This window comes from Megalopta genalis, chromosome 1 (genome assembly GCF_051020955.1).
Source record: "Megalopta genalis isolate 19385.01 chromosome 1, iyMegGena1_principal, whole genome shotgun sequence".
Taxonomy (NCBI): domain Eukaryota; kingdom Metazoa; phylum Arthropoda; class Insecta; order Hymenoptera; family Halictidae; genus Megalopta; species Megalopta genalis.
Window position 1 is genome coordinate 35279574 of NC_135013.1, and position 17906 is coordinate 35297479.

At 47.1% G+C, this 17906-nt stretch overlaps 1 protein-coding gene across 4 annotated transcripts in view; it reads left to right on the top strand.

Annotated features, from left to right (window-relative positions):
* Positions 1 to 17906, top strand: part of Dh44-R1 (Diuretic hormone 44 receptor 1) — a 93697-nt gene that overhangs the window by 4806 nt on the left and 70985 nt on the right. For all 4 annotated transcript variants that reach the window (XM_033466177.2, XM_033466179.2, XM_033466180.2 and 1 more), the window contains exon 2: positions 9553 to 13929. In XM_033466177.2, coding sequence (XP_033322068.1) covers positions 13635 to 13929 — 295 coding nt within the window. In that variant the 5' untranslated portion in view covers positions 9553 to 13634. The remainder of the gene's footprint in view (positions 1 to 9552; positions 13930 to 17906) is intronic.

A 17906-nucleotide genomic window follows, 5' to 3' on the forward strand; every position in this document is an offset into this window, starting at 1 on the left:
AGATTATCCGATACGTGCACTTTCAAATAGAGCGGTTGTACGATAAAAAGAAAAAGGAAGTCGATTAACTTTTTCCGAGAGAAAAAATTCCCGATGAATATTCTTCGTAATCTTTTTTCGTCGGACTTCCATCTCGACGAATTAGCAAATTTCTGAGGCTTCTCTGTTTGGTCGATCGGCGGAGGTATAATTGAATCGATCAGCGGGGAGAGAAATTCTTCTCGTTTTGTCGTCGAGAATCGAGAGAAAGGGGGGGACAGATGGAGACGCTAAACCGGATTAACTCTTCAGAATCGACTTCCCATCGCGTTTGAAATGCAAATTCCGAGGTAATGAGAACGAGACGATCGGCGCGGACGCGTCGGCAAAGTAAACCCTGAAATTCCAACGAGAACTTCTGCCGCCGCGAGTACGTCCTTATCGCCGGGCCCGGCCGGGCCCCGCGTTAGCTTGCGCAAACACTAAATTGACCCAGAACTCGCAAACAGCCTCGACCAACGATGTCGCGCGGTACTGCGGACCATTTTCCAGCTTATCAGTCCCAAGGACGCTGTTGCTTGTTCGAGCTCACCGTGCACGCGTTCTTACCGCTCGTTAATTAACATCAACACCTCTACTCGCGGATTTACGGGACGTTCGACGCGGCAGAAACTACGTCGAACCGACCTCGACGAATTCTATATCTCGCTTAATCGTTCTCCCGCTAGAATCTCGCGTTTCAATATCAACAATTTTTTATTCAAATGATTAATTTCGATATTGATACAGTTCGATCATCGTTCTTCTTTCTTTCACTGCTGCAATCTTCTATTGTTCGTTCCATCCAATTCTTGCTTAATGATTTTATCCCAGTCTTTCTCTTAATCGGCTCGCTTTTTATTTCATCCTATTTCACTCTAGTCCTCCATACGCGATTGTTCGTCAACGCCTGTTTTATTTTATGTCACTTTTTATCTTGCTTTCTCGCTGTATCGCTCTCTGTATCTCGCTTTCTCTTTCGCGATTATTTGATTTTAGTTTTCCTTTATATTTGTGGACGGCCGCGCGGGCTACACAAATTGTCACACGCTCGCTAGTGTTCGCAAATAAACGAACACACGTCTCCGTTTCACCCTTCGAGGAACTCCCAACGGGATCCCCTTGTCCCACAATCATCGGGTTACAGGCCTTAGTTAATTTCCGGTCGAGTAGTATTAAACGGACACGCCTATCTTTGGAGGGCAACAGGTTCCAGGCTCCGATCCTAATTGAATTCATTAATCCCGCTGGCTCTTCTTTTGTCTACCACCAGCCCTTTCTTCCCACGCTGCGGTGCACTCGTTAAGATCCGTGACCTATGTCGCTGTTTTCCCCGCCGAGAATCAAACGGAATCCTCGGCTAGAGATAAATACATTTTCTTTCTCGAAATTATACCATTCTATTCTCGCCGTTATACTATTCTACCGTAGTAGAAACTGAAATCTTGCTTAATTTATTAGCAATTCTTCTGAAATATATTTGTGCAATTTTGTATTTTCCATCGAATCGTTGCCGATCGAAATTATTGCAAGCCGACTGATTACATGCTATGCTAGAGGTTTTAATAGATTGTAGGTAGATATATATATATATATATAGATTACACATAGTTTGGAGGCATGTACTGAATATATTGTAGACCCTAGAGCGAGTGGAGAATACCTAGGAAACGAGGTCCACAAATTCTACAAGCTACAGTAAATTCTCCCTAATTTTCCCCGAGCTTGTAAACAAAAATGCACAATTTGATCCTTGCACCCCGTTTTAATAACCCTTTGCACTCAAAGCTATTTTAAAAATAGCGACTCTTGCGACAGTTGCACTCTTAGCAATCTTTTAAATCTAAACTTTCTTAATATAAAAATTATTTTAGAACGTGACATAACAAATTTTAGCGGTACCTCAGAGTCGCCGCTCGAGTGCAAAGGGTTAATCGTTGATAAAAACGAGCCAGCGAGGCTCGAACAATTGAATAACAAGCCGAAGGAAAATTGGGAAGAATTTAACCGCGTTTCGGTACTTGCTCCCTTGCAGAAACCGTATCAGCAATCGAAATTGAAATGCCGCGGCACCCTCTAAACTTTTCAGCGCAATTTCATCCGTTTCTCTCCGGATGCTTGCACAGCGCGAGCTAGTCGCGTTGCCTCCAAGAATGAAAATCCATCGGGAGCATTTCCGATTTCTATTTCCGTTCCCGCTGGAAATAACATATTTATAGACTCCTCCTCCGAGAGACCAAGAAGCGGGTCCCGGAAAATGGTACAAATTATTTGATTAAGCCCTACAAACGGCGGCGCGCATAGCTCACCCCAGCCCTCCGGTAATCCAGTTAAAATGGTGTACAGATTAAATACTTAAAGCCGGCGGTCTCGCTGGTCTCGATTTCAAGCAAGCCAGTCCCCCGGCAGCTGTTCCGTGATCCCGGTAAGCTTCGATTCTCGCGTATATGCGACCGCCAGGGCATCGCGGCTAATTTTACACGAACTCGAATCTGCGGGCCACATTCCGGGATCATTCATTTTTGGATTAACGTTCGACCTTCCTGTTTACGGTTCTACCCGACCTTCGAACTTTGTTTCGTTCGGCAGCATCCGACGAACGATCTCGCGATTCTTACACGAATTCCGACTGCGTTCGCGTGTGACTTATTACTTGAATGATCGAATTACTCGTTTCTTTACGCCTTACGGAATGCAAAGATAGCTTAGTCTCTTTACAAATCGTTTGATCTCGTCTCTCTCGTTCTTCCATTCTTCCTTCCCGTGAATTCCGACTGAACATCCACGATTTTATGACGTCGAGGCGATGAACATTTGTCTCGAAATCAGCGTTTTTAACCCCCTATTTAACAAATGCACGAAGATGCGCGCAGAGTTTAGTTTATCGAGAGCAACGAGAGAGGATTGAATTTCGCGAATCCGAGACAGAAGAGAATTTGCACGGATAAAAACTTCCACGCAGCGACGGCGAGGAAGAAACGCGTTCTTTATCTTCGTTAACGCAATCCTGAATTTCGCACGATGGGTAATTGGCGGGAACGCGCGAAGACGATCGAATAAGCCGAAGCGCCGTATTTTCCGCTTCGAGGACAAGAAAGCATTTCTGTCGTCGTCTGAAACATTTCTCACGGCAACCAGAAGGTGGAGAGGTCTTCGATCTTCCTTAATGCAGACGTTTCCTTGCACTTTGCGAATGCACGAAGTGCCCTAAATGCATCGGGATCCATAATCTCTGCGGCATTGCCTAGGAAATGGAGGAACGACACGGAGGTTCGTCAAGCTTTTTAACCGTTCCATTGTCCTCGGTCGGACTTTTTCGGTCTAGAAAAATCCTCTGGAACGTTTCCCGAACGTCGACGCGACCATCGTCGAAGCACCGACGTGACCATCCACGTTGCAATTAATCACGCTCGCGACAAGTGCGCGTATAACTCTCGAGTCCGATTACAACGGTCCCTTACACAGCCCCTTACGCTCGTAGTTAGGTATGCAACGGCTGTAACCCGCTGTAACCGGGTTAACCCTGCCTCCATTTCTCCCGAAGAGCGTCGGCTTATGGTCGCCGAGGGTTACTATGGGTTACCGAGGGCAACATCGTCTCCTCGGGGGAACCCGGGTCACGATTTCGGTTAGACAATGCTCGGGAAATCTCTGATCGGAATGGATCCGGATCTTCATGGCCGTTCCGGGCATGAAGTTATCAAGAAAATTATTATCGTGAAACACCGTTATGCCCGCGGAGGGTCAAGCCCCGGCTTATCTGTCCGCAACGGCGAAGCGTCTTCCATGGGGGGGCGCCCGAAATGCCCGCGAAACCCCGTTTCGGAGGGAAGTTACGATGGCTGCTCGAGTATTCCAAAATTTATGGCCGCTGGAACGTTTCTGCTGAACCGTGCTCGCCGGCAGGTAGACGTAGACTTGAATGACCGTAGAAGATGCCACAGGTGGCCAATGAGAGGGTTGAAACAGGCCTTCGGAGCACCGTATCCAGCCCGCCAGGAATTGAACGTAAATTATTAATTGCTATCCTCTCGCATACTTCCATCTAATTTTGATCTTGCAGGGACGCGCGATGAATTAAATGCTCGGGCCCATTTGCGCCCCAATGGCGCCCGGAGCTGCCGTTCGAGATCACTATACCGAGGTCGTTTCGGTGTAATAGCCACTTTCTGATTTCGGCTCGAAACACGCGAGTTGGTTAATAATACACGATGATTAATGAATTTTCTCAATGCTTTCGGAGACGCTTCTGTTCGTCGCGGAATTTTTGAGGAAATGCTGTCCTCGCCTTATCATTCTGTTACACCGTGCAAACGATACGTCGGATAAAAATTAACTAGGGATCGTGAAAGTAGAGACTTCGAGCTTTAAAATGAGCTCGGGTTTATGGTTGCTCGATTATTTCTCGCGAAACTACGACAGTTTAAACATTGTAGATTATTTACAAGTTGAAAACGTGTCTCTATTCTTTTTTATCATTGATAAAACTCGTGATTTAAAAATCACTATGTCGCAATTCGGAGCAGCTTTCGCATTGAACCGAATGAAATTTCTGAATTCGATAAAATTTCCAGAAGGGTTCGAGTGCTGTCGCTGATATCGCGGCGACAGTTGTTTAAAACGAGGGTCGTTCGTTTGCACAGCGCATGATGGATCCGAATCGCATATGCGGCAAAAGTGCAGCGGCATTTTTCGCTGAAATTTTTCGTACGTCACGATGATAATTATGCAGCGAGCATACAGGAGCATATGGGGCCCGATGGATTCCAGATTTATTTATCTTTTGCTTCGGGACCGATGGCCGTGCAAATATTCGAAAGTTAAAAAGTGTCTAGTTTTATCTACTTCATTTCTGTGGAAATAGAAATTCAGCGTACTCGGCCGCGCATTGTATTAGGATTTTAGTGGACCGCACTTCTCGCGGAAACCGGACTAATTAATGTCCAATTAACGTAGCCTCGCGAATTAACCTTTTCCGCGGAGGTGCAAAGTGTTTTACATCGACGGTGACAAATTTTACACCCTTTATTTCCCGCCGTATATTTCTTCGAGCGGGAAGTCGGTTAATTAACACTTGTTAACGAACGGTTCTACGATTTTTCTTCCGTTCACGCGGTCACAGTCGCTCGGTAGATATTTTAGATCACATATCTTTGCAAACGTAAACATCTGCGGGAGCGTCAAAAGGATTTGTTTCGCGATTAAATGTTTTATAGATTCGACGATTGAAATCTCTTCTTGGGCTCGCAGCTCTCGACAGGGCAAGCAGAAAATAAAGTTACCCGGTGGAAAATAACGGCGAATGATATTTTTAACTTCGTCGTGACTCGATGCTGATTTTAATCTTAGATGAAAGCGTATTTTCATTTCTCCGGGCGGATCTCTTGCACGGCAAACTCCTTCCTCCATTTTTCAGCAAGCGGCGCGGCCCTATATCTCTCTTCGATCCTTTTATTCGGATCCTTTTGCATATTCAACGAGATCGAGTTTCTGAATATTTCAGGTACGGGGCAAAGTGCGAGCTTCCGATCGATCCCCTAAAATCGAGAGCCTCGCGTAAGCACACGCGTTATCTAAATCCCTATGATCTCAAACTCTCGGCGGCTAGCACGCAACAACCGTTATTCGAAAACCCCGTTGAAATCGTATAATTCTTATTTGGAGCATAGGGTCGAGGAAAAATTGTCGATCGATGGAAAACACCGATAGGAAACGACCAAGGGAGAAATGTTCAGACCTTCTCGAAACCTTATAAACTTCCAGAAGGTATCGACGGAATTGCACAATTTTTGCTCCTGAACTCTCTCTCTCTCTCTCTCTCTCTCTCTCTCTCTCTCTCTCTCTCTCTCTCTCTGGTCTTTTAGGGGAGAACAAGCCCTAAACTCACGTTACCGTTGCGAGTTTTCTATTTTTCTTTCTACACCGACACGCTCGAAAATATTCGATCACTTGTTTGCTGCAACACGATCTTCCAACAGAAAAATATATCGGTGGATGTTTGAACTTTTTCGCTGTTAAGAGTCGCGGCGAATAAAAATTGCAGTACGGCTATGAAACTTATAACGCACCTTATTTTTATCGCATATACCGCCTCGAGAAAATGTCGAAATGATCGTTCGATAAAGCACGCAAGCTTCCGATGTAATGATATGACATTAAATATCATTATTGTATGCATTATGCGTAAATAGCGTGCGCCGTGCATTCCAGAAGAACTTCATAAAAATATTCTTGCGCTGTCGTCAGACTTTTCAAAAATTTGTCAGTAAATTCTCCCTAATCGACGCTCAGATTCTACACAAATATGGGAAGAAGAGATACGATTGCTCCAGCCTTGCTGCTATAGTCGTATCTCCTCTTTCCAAATTGTCCATTCTTGTGCTCAGTCCGGGGGTCAATTAGGGAGAATTCACTGTATTTTTATTCAGGTTCCGAACTAGCCTGCAAGGTTCAACAAAATTTCTAGTTAGCCCGGAGTTTCTGTAAATAGCAAAATGTTTCGGAATTTGTGCAGCCAGCTTGGAGTTCGAATTCCAATATTTTTGTCAAAGCCTTCGACCAGCCTTCAAGGTTCAAGCGAATTTCGCGCTAGCCTAAAGTTGGTGTACGGTGGATTTGCAAAAGCGCTGATAGCGTGAATTTCCAATTTCGGAGCGCGACGAACGCGGAACAGAGTAAGATAAAGTGTTTGGTTCGGCGGTGCCAACGAGGAACCCCGCGCTGCAAATGAACGTACCGAATGGTTTTTGCGAGAAAAAAAAGCTCGGTCTAGCGGAGATGGTTTTACAGGGCAGATACGTCCAGGCGAACGGCCGTTTACAATTTACGCGCGCGGACCCATCGCGAAATATCCGTTTCAACCGGTTTCCCTTTGTTAGTATTTCGCGGCGCGCCGTCCCGCGCCACGCCGCCCCGATCCCGTCCCGGCGCAAACAAAAACCCTGTGCTCGGATATGATTGAAAAATTTATAGTGTAATCCTCGGATCGATTTTACGCGGAGCGCAAGGATCGCCGGAGTGCTTTTTCTAGCTCGCCGCACTCCCGCTGCCAACCCGGCGCGCCGATATAAATTATGGTAGCCGGCGAACGTGGCCAATCGCCAGCTCTCGACTCCTGCCGTGCCCAGGTACCACTTCGGGTACCATTCGGGCCATCGTTCGATACCTTAATCCTCGCTCGAAATGTTCGTCCCGAACGCAACAAATGGCACGCTTAGAAAACCGACGCGTCGAGACGTCGTAAATGTCCGCAATTCGTATTGAAATCCCAATTGAATTCGATCGACGGCGAACCGAGGTGTTTTGGTGTTCGAGGTGTCCCAAAAATATCTCGCAATTCGAAAGTAGCGGGTCCCTCGGGTCATTCGAAGCAACTTTTTCCTTTACAAAAATTTTTTCCGAGGCACCGTTAACGAGTTATTAACGAAAAACAGTGACCAATGAAAGGCGAGCTCGGCTGGCGCGAGGCGACCGTGCCAATGAGCGGTACTGGGCTTCGCGCGCTGGTTGGCTGGACCCGCCTCGCGCCAGCCGAGCTCGCCTCTCATTGGTCATTGTTTTTCGTTAATAACTCGTTAACGGTGTCTCGGAGAACATTTTTGTAAAGGAAGAAGCTGCTTCAAATGATCCAAGGAATCCGCCATTTCCGGATTGCGAGATATATTTGGGACATCCTGTACAAGTGGAAATGTCTTTTCTCGCTTAGAAATTCCAACGAATCCTTCCGATTCCCTGTTCGCCGAATCGCCCAGCTCAACCGAGCGCGAGATCGACTGATTAAACGGCGATTTTGGAACTCCGAAAGTAGAGTCATCGCAGGGTTAACAGCTCCGCTCGCTAAGAGCTATTAAGGGTTAATGAGTGCCGCTATAGTTCGCTGCAGAAGTAAAAGATCGTCGTCGTAACGGGACAATGGCAGGGTCGCGGGAAGTTTGCGAAGAGTCGCCTAGCGAAATCAATCGTCGCGCCCGAAGGTTACAACTATTCGAGAAATCGTCGCGCCGAAGTCGTGAAAGATATTGCCCGCGAGTGAACAGGCTCGAATATAAGCCCCGACGGTGTATACATATATATATCTGCCTTTTATTTCTTAGCAATTTGAAAGATATTGCCGCTGCGAGGTCGCCGCGCTCCGCCGTGGGGATTCCGTCTTGCGTCGGGATGGGACAGGAAAAGACATCGGTCTTCATTGTCGTTGCGAACATTTCATTAGAGGAACGGCGAGCTTCTATCGGGGAGCGCAATAAACGGCCCCTGAACAAACGAATAGATAATATGGGCGATGAAACCGGTGTTGTTGGCGTAGAGCCGAGAAACAATCGCGGCGGATCGCTCGCAAATCCTCCGCAATCGAAACTATCGTTATGTTAGAGCTATTAATTACCATTTCCAATTTCGTATACTATTCGAAAATGTTGCGAGTGCACTCCGAAATTCGGCGGGCACAAATAATCCTCGAAGCTCGACGGCTGCAGTTATCGCTTGCAGCGCTCGAATAAAAATAATTGATTATGAAACAAATTGGACGAGTAATTGGACGCGACCCGGCAAGCTGGTATTTAAAAATAACGTTTGTTAAATGTGGTTCTGAGCTCGCGACCGCAACGCATAATGACCGTTTTTCTTTTTTGCCGATGAAAAATTCGAGAAACAGAGACAGATTATTTTAGGATACAGACGAGCACGGGGGACACAACGTGCGAGGCAATTGGATATATTCGAGGGATATTCACTTTGTTTCATTAAAACTTCCTCGATCCTTCATCGAACGCAATATTTCAGTCTCTGCGAGTTCGTTACGTTCTACTCCAATCATCGCGCATTCCGTATGCGCGAGCAATTTGATTTCCCCGGCGCGCACGAGCGAATTAACGTTTGCCGAACCCGTTTTATCAGATTAAAAAAAAAAGAATCAAATTATTAGGAAACAGACCGAGTAATTACGGTTCTTAATTATCGCGTCACCGAGCGATCTTTGTGTCGCAAGCTTCGCTCGCAAGATTTTTATGCGATTATACAGGCATCGGCGGAGAATGCGAAGGCAGAGACGCGTACCCGGCTTTAGGCTAGATCGCCATCGTGTAAATAAATTCGTTCGATCGATAATCTGGACAGGGACAATAGGAACACTCCTAGGGATTAAAACGCCGACGTTTCACCTTTTTCCGACCGATAGAAAAGCCGTGATCCTCGAGACAGAGCGAGGCTATCGGGGTAACCGCATGAACGAGGGTATCCAAACAGCGCCACGCATTGCGGCTTGTAACTGCGAATCCGGCAAACATTTCCAACGTTCGCTGACAGTTCCAAACAGCCAGAAGCTGTATCCCCAAAGTACATACAAACTGCCGGCGACCTGACGTGCCTGATTTTCCTGAGGGGGGAAAAATCGCGAAAGCGTCGATCAATCTAAAAACCACCGGCGGGATCCGTTGCAAATATTTAAGTTTGCTTAACGGACTATGAAAAATCGCCGAGAGTCACTCAGCGAAGGTCCCAGCACGATCCTCTGCCACTTGAACCAGTTTTTTTCAGGCCCGCGTCGCGTCGTCTGGCTCGCGAGAACCGAGAAGCCGAAGAGGACAGGGTCTGCACGGAAAGAGGAGCACGGGTGGATGCTGGCGCATGCTCCTCCTCGAGCGAAACACTGCTCCAGGTGCACCAGGGAATCCATATCGAAACGCAGGTGCGCGGTTCAGCGCGGCCGTTGACGGACTCCGCGAGGTGGCCAGGCGGAGGTCAAGAGTAGGCCAAGAGTGGACCAGGGGTAGGCCAGGAGCAGGGTAGGCCAGGAGGAGACCAGGAGGAGACCGGGTGGACGCCGGCCGTCGGCTCGACGAGAGGCGTCGCGACGCAGCTTCCTCGGGACAGGCGCGAGAACTCTCCCTCCCTCCCGCCCTACCTCTCGTGGGTGGTCTCTGCCACGGTTGGTAGCACGTGCCGCTGGCAGTCGCGTGTCACTGCTCGCCGGCAGACAGCCGAAAACCCGAGAGCTCCGCCGACTGTCGCCTTTGACCCTCGCGGCCGACCCCGGCTAATTGCCGCCGAGCTTTTCCGCAATCGGCGACGCGAGTGCTGCGAGCGTGGCTGGGAGCGAGGCCGAGAGAGAACCGGAGCGATTGTGAGTTCCGCGAGGGAGTGCGTGAACGTCTTGTGTGAACGGAGGGATGGGACACGTGGGGCGAGGCTGAGAGAAGACGGTTCGACGAGCGGACAGGTGGTTCTTTCAGATCTTCCGAACTTCTTCTTCGTCTTCTTACGTTGTCTTCTGTCGGATTGCTCGCTGTAAATTCGCTGCGATCTACTTGCACCGGGCGCTGATCGCTGTCAGATTTTTAAGGGTTGCTAGAGGGGGATGACTTCTGTGGTGCGAGCATACGAACGATCGTTCGGTTAGGGGAACGTTAGGGTTACGTCTGTGCGGCGTAGGACCCATCATCGTGGCAAAAGGATCGTTTGACGCGCAAGATTGGACACCGTTGAACAGGTGTGCGAAGATCGAGCATCCTAGAGCTGTGAATAATTGGATCGCTCTTTTATCTTCGACCGCTTCGAACCGCTTTCGACCATTTGAATTTAATCAACTCGCTGCAATCTCCTTACAAGTTGCTTAGTACCTGCTAACACCGTGCCGAAAGCTTCGAGGAAGTTAGGTGAGGCAGCCTATTCAGCGAATTCGACGAGAATGTGACCTCCGAAGCGGCGAAAAAAAGAGATGGTCACGTGGGATCGAGGCTACTGCCGAGCTGGATAGACGGCCAGGAGGTTTTACCGAGGATTGGACGCTTCGAAACTCCTAGATCGGCTTTAAACCGTCTTAGATCGTCGCAGGCTCGACCCTAATTCCCGCCACCTGACTACCAATGAAAAGTATATGTGGAGTCGATGCGGAGAAGATGATCTAGACTTCAAAGTGCTCTCGAACGAGAATAAACAGGCAGCATCGACGGTATCGATCGACGCTCTAGATCGTTTTTTGATCCCGGTCGCCTTTGTATCGTCTCCGACGGATTTGGACTAGGCACTAATTGTTACCACTGCTGCTAACTGATTCTAAGCTGCTTATTATTAGCGAACTAGGCATTGGAAGCGTAAGAGGAAGTTGGGGCAAGCCGTATAAGCAGCGAATTGCCCGTGAATGTGCTCCAACCGGTGAACAAATAAGCCGTTACGTATAAAGTATTTAGCTGTACAAACGGGCGGACCGAGTATCGGCAAATTGGCTCGTTTTTAATCCGCTGTACTAACTACCGACAGATTCTGATAGATTGTTTAATAGTAATAACACGAATGTCGAAGGATAAACGCCAAAGCCTAACGCATTGGACGCGCTTTAAACTGTCCCCTATTTACGGCTAATTGCTGTCACGTTCTAACAGACTGTCCAACGCTCGTTAATTCGGCGCAGAAAACTTAGAAAAAGTAGTTTAAACAGTATATATATACACCTGCCTCCAATTTACTATTAATTGCAGAAAAATTAGAGAAGATTGGAGGAGGCAGTCCTTAGGGTGTGACTTTTCTGAAAGAGCGTATTCGCGCTCGATCCATTTTAATCATCGGAAACGCTCGTTACCATTTACCAACGGCTCGACCAAAATTCACGAAACTCGTGTTTCCGTCTTGAAAAAGGTCGCGGGACACTTTCGAGAAGAAAGGTTACGCGGAAGCTTCGGGCGTAACCTTCCGTGCGAACGAAAATCGATCTCGATCGAGTCTATCCGAGGGTTCGGCTCCGCGGCAGATGGTTCGAAGATCGACGGATCGCGTGGATCGGCCAGTCGACAGACAGATGGATTCCGAGGCGAGCAAAGTTTCGAAACTCGTTTCCGGAAGCTATTAAACCCTGATTATAGGAGCGAGCTGCTTCGCTGCGTTCCCGGCGCGCGATTCCTTGCGAACGGGTTCCTCTGGAAAATCCTGGAACCAGCGAGGAGGGTCTTCGGGTCCGAGTGTGTTCGCTTTCGAAGGTTGACGAAGTTCCGCGGAACTTGTCCCCGATATAGTTCCGCCGTCGAATCGCGACAGCAGCCGAGTGCCTTTTGTCTCCCGGCGACCCTGAGGACTTGGACAGTTACCGAAGATCTGTCTCGCGGTTGGGATCTCGGCGTAGCTCGCGCAGCTTTCAGGAACGCTCGGGAACGGGCTCTGCCATTGTCTCGCGTTAACAACGAACTTTAACGCGAAGCGTTTCGGGCTTATGAACATGAATGGAACGAGAGCCGATTCTCTTGAATCCCTTTGGCAGGATCGATACCGGAGGTCGTTGAGCCTTGGACTATCGGCCTGGCGAACCCTTCGCGCAAAGGGCAACGGCTCGGCGAATTAAACCGTCGCTTCTAAATCCTGAAGTTCACCGGTCTGCCCATCCCGGCGCCGTTCGAAGAAGAGCAATAAGGCGGCACGAAGGTTCGCCGTCTTTTTTAGCGACGGTGTTTGCGGACAGAGGCAATCAAGAGCGTCGTTAAGGGCATCGGTCGGATCGAACGTTTCGCTCTTAATCCCCCCGTAGAACTCCTGGACCCTGGCAGAAGGATCCCCTTCTGCGGGGATTAACCGCGACCCTCCTTTGCGGCCAAAGGATCCAAGGGACCCGAGGATCCGCGGTTGGGAGAATCTTCGACCGGATTCGCGAGAAGAATACGCGGAATAATCGCCGAGGCAAATAGATCGTTTGAAAGTCGCCGCAGGTTCGCGTTCGTTCGTTCGTGACGCGAATCCTGCTGCCCTAATTAACGCGTTCTTACGGCCGGCGGTGTTCCGCATGCTGCTGCCGGAGGCTTGTAAACGATAGGGAGAGCCCGGCCCTGAAATCATTGAGGAGAACAGGATTCTAGCGGCCAGGATTAAGACCGTACCCCCGGGGGCCGAGGAAAAATATTGCTGGAAATTGTCGTCGTCTCGGCCGAGGATTTTGCTGTTGTAATTAACGTGGTCCGACGTCCAGCTTCGCGTTGCAGTACCTGCAAACAATGGGTGACAGCTTGGATTTAGGAGTTCATGCTGGAGACAAGGTGTAATCAGCGGAGATTAATGCTTGTACCCGAAACCATCGGAGAGTTGCGTTTGTGCACCGAGGATTTAGAAAAATACCGCTGCAAATTGCTCCGAGGATCTTTCAACCGTCTTGATTAACACCGTCGCGTATCGAGTGGCTTCTTCAAACGTCCGCTTTAACCAGAAGAAATATTATTCGAAGCAGCACTCGTATATCTTTGCGCATCCAAAGGTATCGCGGTGTACCGAGCAGATTCGATTAATATTGCGAGGTCGTTGGGTTGCACCCTCGGCAAACTCGCCCTGATCGATCTCTTCGGTCTAATCAACGGCCAACTTTCGTCCAACAGATCAAGATCCACGGAAAGCCAAGATCAACGGTTCGAAATCAAAACCAACGATCCAACCTCAGGCTCCCAAAACGATTCGAGCTTGGAAGCCGCCCAGGGTCCAGGTAGCCTTCGAACACACCTTTTATAGAGCACACCGACAGGAAGTTCGTCCGCTGTTCCGTTTCTCGATCGCGAAAGTGAAACTGGTTCCGGAAAGGGTTTTGGGTGAAAGAAGGTGACAGTGCGCCGTTCAGTTTCGACCAGCGGAAACGATCGGGCCTCGGGATCATGGCCTGGCTGGAGGGCAACGAGACCTCGGACAGTGATAATTACGTGCTGAGGGCGTTGAACCACATCAACAAGCTGATGAACGAGTCGCGCAGCGCCGAGGCGATGATGTGTCTCGAGCTGAACCAACGTGAAAAAATGGAGCGGCTGTCCCTCGGCAGGGACCCGGAAGAGGAGCAACAGGGATGCGAAATTAACTGGGACTCGTTGCTCTGCTGGCCTAGAACGCCGCCGGGAACTCTGGCCACCTTGTCGTGTATCGAGGAGCTGAACGGCATCCGGTACGACAGCACACGTGAGTAACGACATTACGTATGCATGCGGCACGCTGGCTCGTGCATCAGCTTCCTGGAGCATTTTTTTACTCTCTCCTTTTTTCCTTTTTTTTCCTTTTTTCTTTTTTTTTACTGCTCTTGATTCGGTTCGTTTTGCGCCGAGCTTATTGGTGCCTTCGATGCATGGCACATTTTTATTTTGCATTTTTAATCCTCCGGTGAAGCGACGTTTATTGGGCGGTATTCGCGTTCGAAGTTCGAAGCAGCGATGGAATTCGGGGGGCTGGTTTTGCTCCGAGGGAAATTCTTGGGGTTTTAGTTGTCTCGAGTAATTGTTTATTTTTAATCGAACGAACCGCCGAGTCGGGTATTAACTGCTCGAACTGTAGGAACGTTTTCTAAACATTTTTCCAGGAGATTGTGTTTTTTAAGAATCGTAGCAACTGGTGTGATTTTTATCGGCTGCCTTGAATAATGGATCTTTTTCGAATCGCGATGAGGCCAATGAACGTGGTCGATGAAATGAGTGAAGGAAACGTCTTTAAACGTATTCGAGCAGTTTGGAATGTTGTCTAGGAAGCGGACTGCAGATTTCGTGCAAAACCGTAGTGATGTAGAGAGAATTTTAGGATATCAAGACATGTTCAAATTATTGAAATTATTGACGAAAGAAGGACAATTTCGTCCGGCTCCTGTCTGCTGGAATGGTTGCAACATCCTTTCGGTTTGCATACAAATTTGCGGTCTACCGGTAATTTGCCGAGGAAAAATTCAATTATGTCGAAAGGCACTTCGGCAGTCAAGGGTTAAACATGGTTACTTCTAGTCAGAGGTTTACTTGAAACGATTTTGACGTGGTTCTTGGCACAGCACTTCCCATAGAAAATTGTTACAATCGCTATTTATACAGCGATTTAATATTAACCGCTTCGCTCTCCCTCTGCCGATTGTTCAAGGAAATTTTAAATTAATCGTTTCACCTCTTCGACGAATTTGCAATATTTTACGGCGCATTTGCTTTTCCGATTGTCATCGGCGAAGCGAATCATTACCAACAGCCGTCGCATGAATATAAATTATAAAATCAATTTGCATATTATAATTTCAGAAGCACGGTTATTTTTTTTTACATTGGTATCGATCGTCAAATTGGCAATCGTATTATTTATGTAAAACAGTTTGATATTTCCTTCGTTGCTCTAGCGAAATTTGATACTGATCGTTAGTAAATAATAGCGTTTTGAAATCGATATTAATTAAATAGCAACCACCGGCGCGGCGGCATCGAATAACTAAGTAGTAAACGATCTCGATAGCGACCGCCTCTATTAGGATCGAAATACATAATTATATGCGAAACGAACAAAATTTATGCGTCGTTCGACGATTTCATCGAAATAGTTCGTTAATAATCCTGTACATTGTCCGCGGCGGTTGAATAATTTGTATCGTTTCAACCTCGTGAAGAAATAATAAAACGGAAGACGGACTTCCGTCGACGGACAATGGAGGCCATTATTCGAATGGAAAATGAAAATGAATACCGACCCAAGAAAAATTAAACCATGATCATTTAAATTTAAAGCGTCCGTCCAATTTAGTATTTGTTCACGGTGCAAAGAACCTCGAAAAACAATAATGCTTTCAAAGATCGTTTAAAATGTTAATGTTACAAAAATACAATCGCATAAAAATTATACCGTGATAAATGTTTAATTACCGGATCAATGATAGTCGGTGAAACAAGCCATCGATGCTCCGGCATGCGGCGATTCGGTGTTGTTAATAGATACCAGATATTTATGAAATATTCGGATTTCGCTGCCCGATGTCCAGCTAATTAAATCCAAATAGGATCGCTAACACATCGATCATCGTTCCACCGCGCAGTAAACAAAAAGATGCTTCGTTACACGTTGTTAAATAGTAATACGGAGTTCGCGAGTGCGTAAAATCCACAGTCAATGGCTACTGCACAATGAGATTAGACTTGTTAGTTCAAGTATTGCAACATTATACACGACGTTCTTGAAGTACCATATAAGCAAATATTTGCCTACGGAGAATAATGCGAGCTCGATGACGAACAACTCACCGGGAACCCGGCCTCGGGGCTGTAAGCTGTAACAGGTTAATTGCACCATCCGCGACCCATTTAAAATTCAATATTTCGTTCTATGGAAACCGTAACCGTGGGGACAAAATATTCATATGCGAATTTCTCGAGTTTTCCGCCGATGAATCTCCAACGAATGCGCGAAACAGAAATCATCGTCTGTGCAGAGTAACTCATTTAACATAGAAATCGCATGGAAATGATATAAAAATTGAGCCTACAAAATATACACCATATTTGATTTAGAAAATCAATTCAATTCCCTTTCTTTCGAAACGATGAACGCTAAATTGAAATTGTCGGAACTCTCGAAACTGTCGGTACCGCGACTTCCAAAAATTGTCGAACTTTGAATCCCTGAAACTTCGGTTACAAAAATCTTACAACATTCTACCTATACTCATTTTAAAGAGAAAAGCTTCCACTTTCGAATGCCCAGGCGGAAAGTATTTAAAAAAAATTTTTTCCAAAGTTATTCAAGCTCGATCATCGACCATTTTTCGGTCACAATTTAATGTTCTCTCGATCCTTCGATTCCATTAGGGAAGTACAGTAAATTCTCCCTAATTTTCCTCCAGCTCTTCCGAAATTGTCCATTTTCGTTCACAAGCTGAAGGGAAATCGGAGAGAATTTACCGTAACACATTACTTCGGCCGAGGCGAATTAAAACCGAAATATTTGTCTAGGACGAAGGAAAATTCGCCGACGCCCACGTTATGGGCTGATTACACATGCAAGTTAATTAATAGTCCGTTTCGCTGAATGTTTCACGCTTCCTGTACTTAAAGGGAATAATACTCGGACTGTAAATGTCATTCGCGTTGCAAGCTGCATCCGTTGTTTGCATTCGAAAACGCGGCTACTGCTTCAAAGGGCTAACACGTTTTCACGAGTTTCATTCGGAAGAATTGCTACAATTGCTGTGTGTACGCGTGACAAATTCAAAATGGCCGCCAAGGGTTTCGAAGTAAAAATAACGCCGAGCTAAATTTCGTCGACGGTCATCGTTGGTAACGAACGCGGACTAAATGCTGAAGCAGTGAGAAAAAAAATTGTAAGGGACCGGAAGAAGATCGCGCCGAATTCTCTAAAGCTAAATTAAAATGGCGTCCAGAAGAACGAGCACGGCGCAACGGTGAAACGATTGCCGGTAAGAATAAAGTCGAGGTTCCCTCGCAATTTTGCCAGGAATGAGAAATGGCGGATCGGTCGAGAAACGGATCTTATTCGCCGTCGAGCGAGACGTTAAAGCGGAGATCCTAAAACGGCGAATTCAATTAAACGATCGGCGGCTTCTCTTCATTTGTTCCCTTCGGAAACCGGATTGCTCTATTTATCGAAAATTCTTGAGGTCGCCGTATCCGACTGGCACGGTTTATCTGGGATCGCGCGATTTCATCTGTCCGCCATGCCGTGAAATTGAAAAACAACCTGGCCGAGAGGATCGTTCGACGAATATCGGCGCCTCGCGAATAAATATCGTTCTTTCGCGCAAACTGCGGCATAGAAACGGATCGTTGAAATTGGGATGCTCGGAATAATGCGACAGAAATACTGGCGTGTCGGCAACGCTCCCAGCTCTTTGTTTATCATTGTTGACAAGATCTTTCTGATCTGCTCCCGTTACGCTCGCTGTTATTACTAGTGCTGTTACGGAGATCAAAGAATGAAACGCGATACATTCGTTGGAACATTCGCCGGAGAACGAAGACAAAATGAATTAATTATTATAATGGGTTCGAATCGTTGCGGCTACCGTGTTTGCGATTCTTTTTATCTAGCAGAGACCGTATAAAGTATCGTGGTAAACTACGACGATTGTTTGTAGTGTGTTGTAAAATAGGGGAATGGGGTTTCGATGCGGCAAAGATTATTTATAT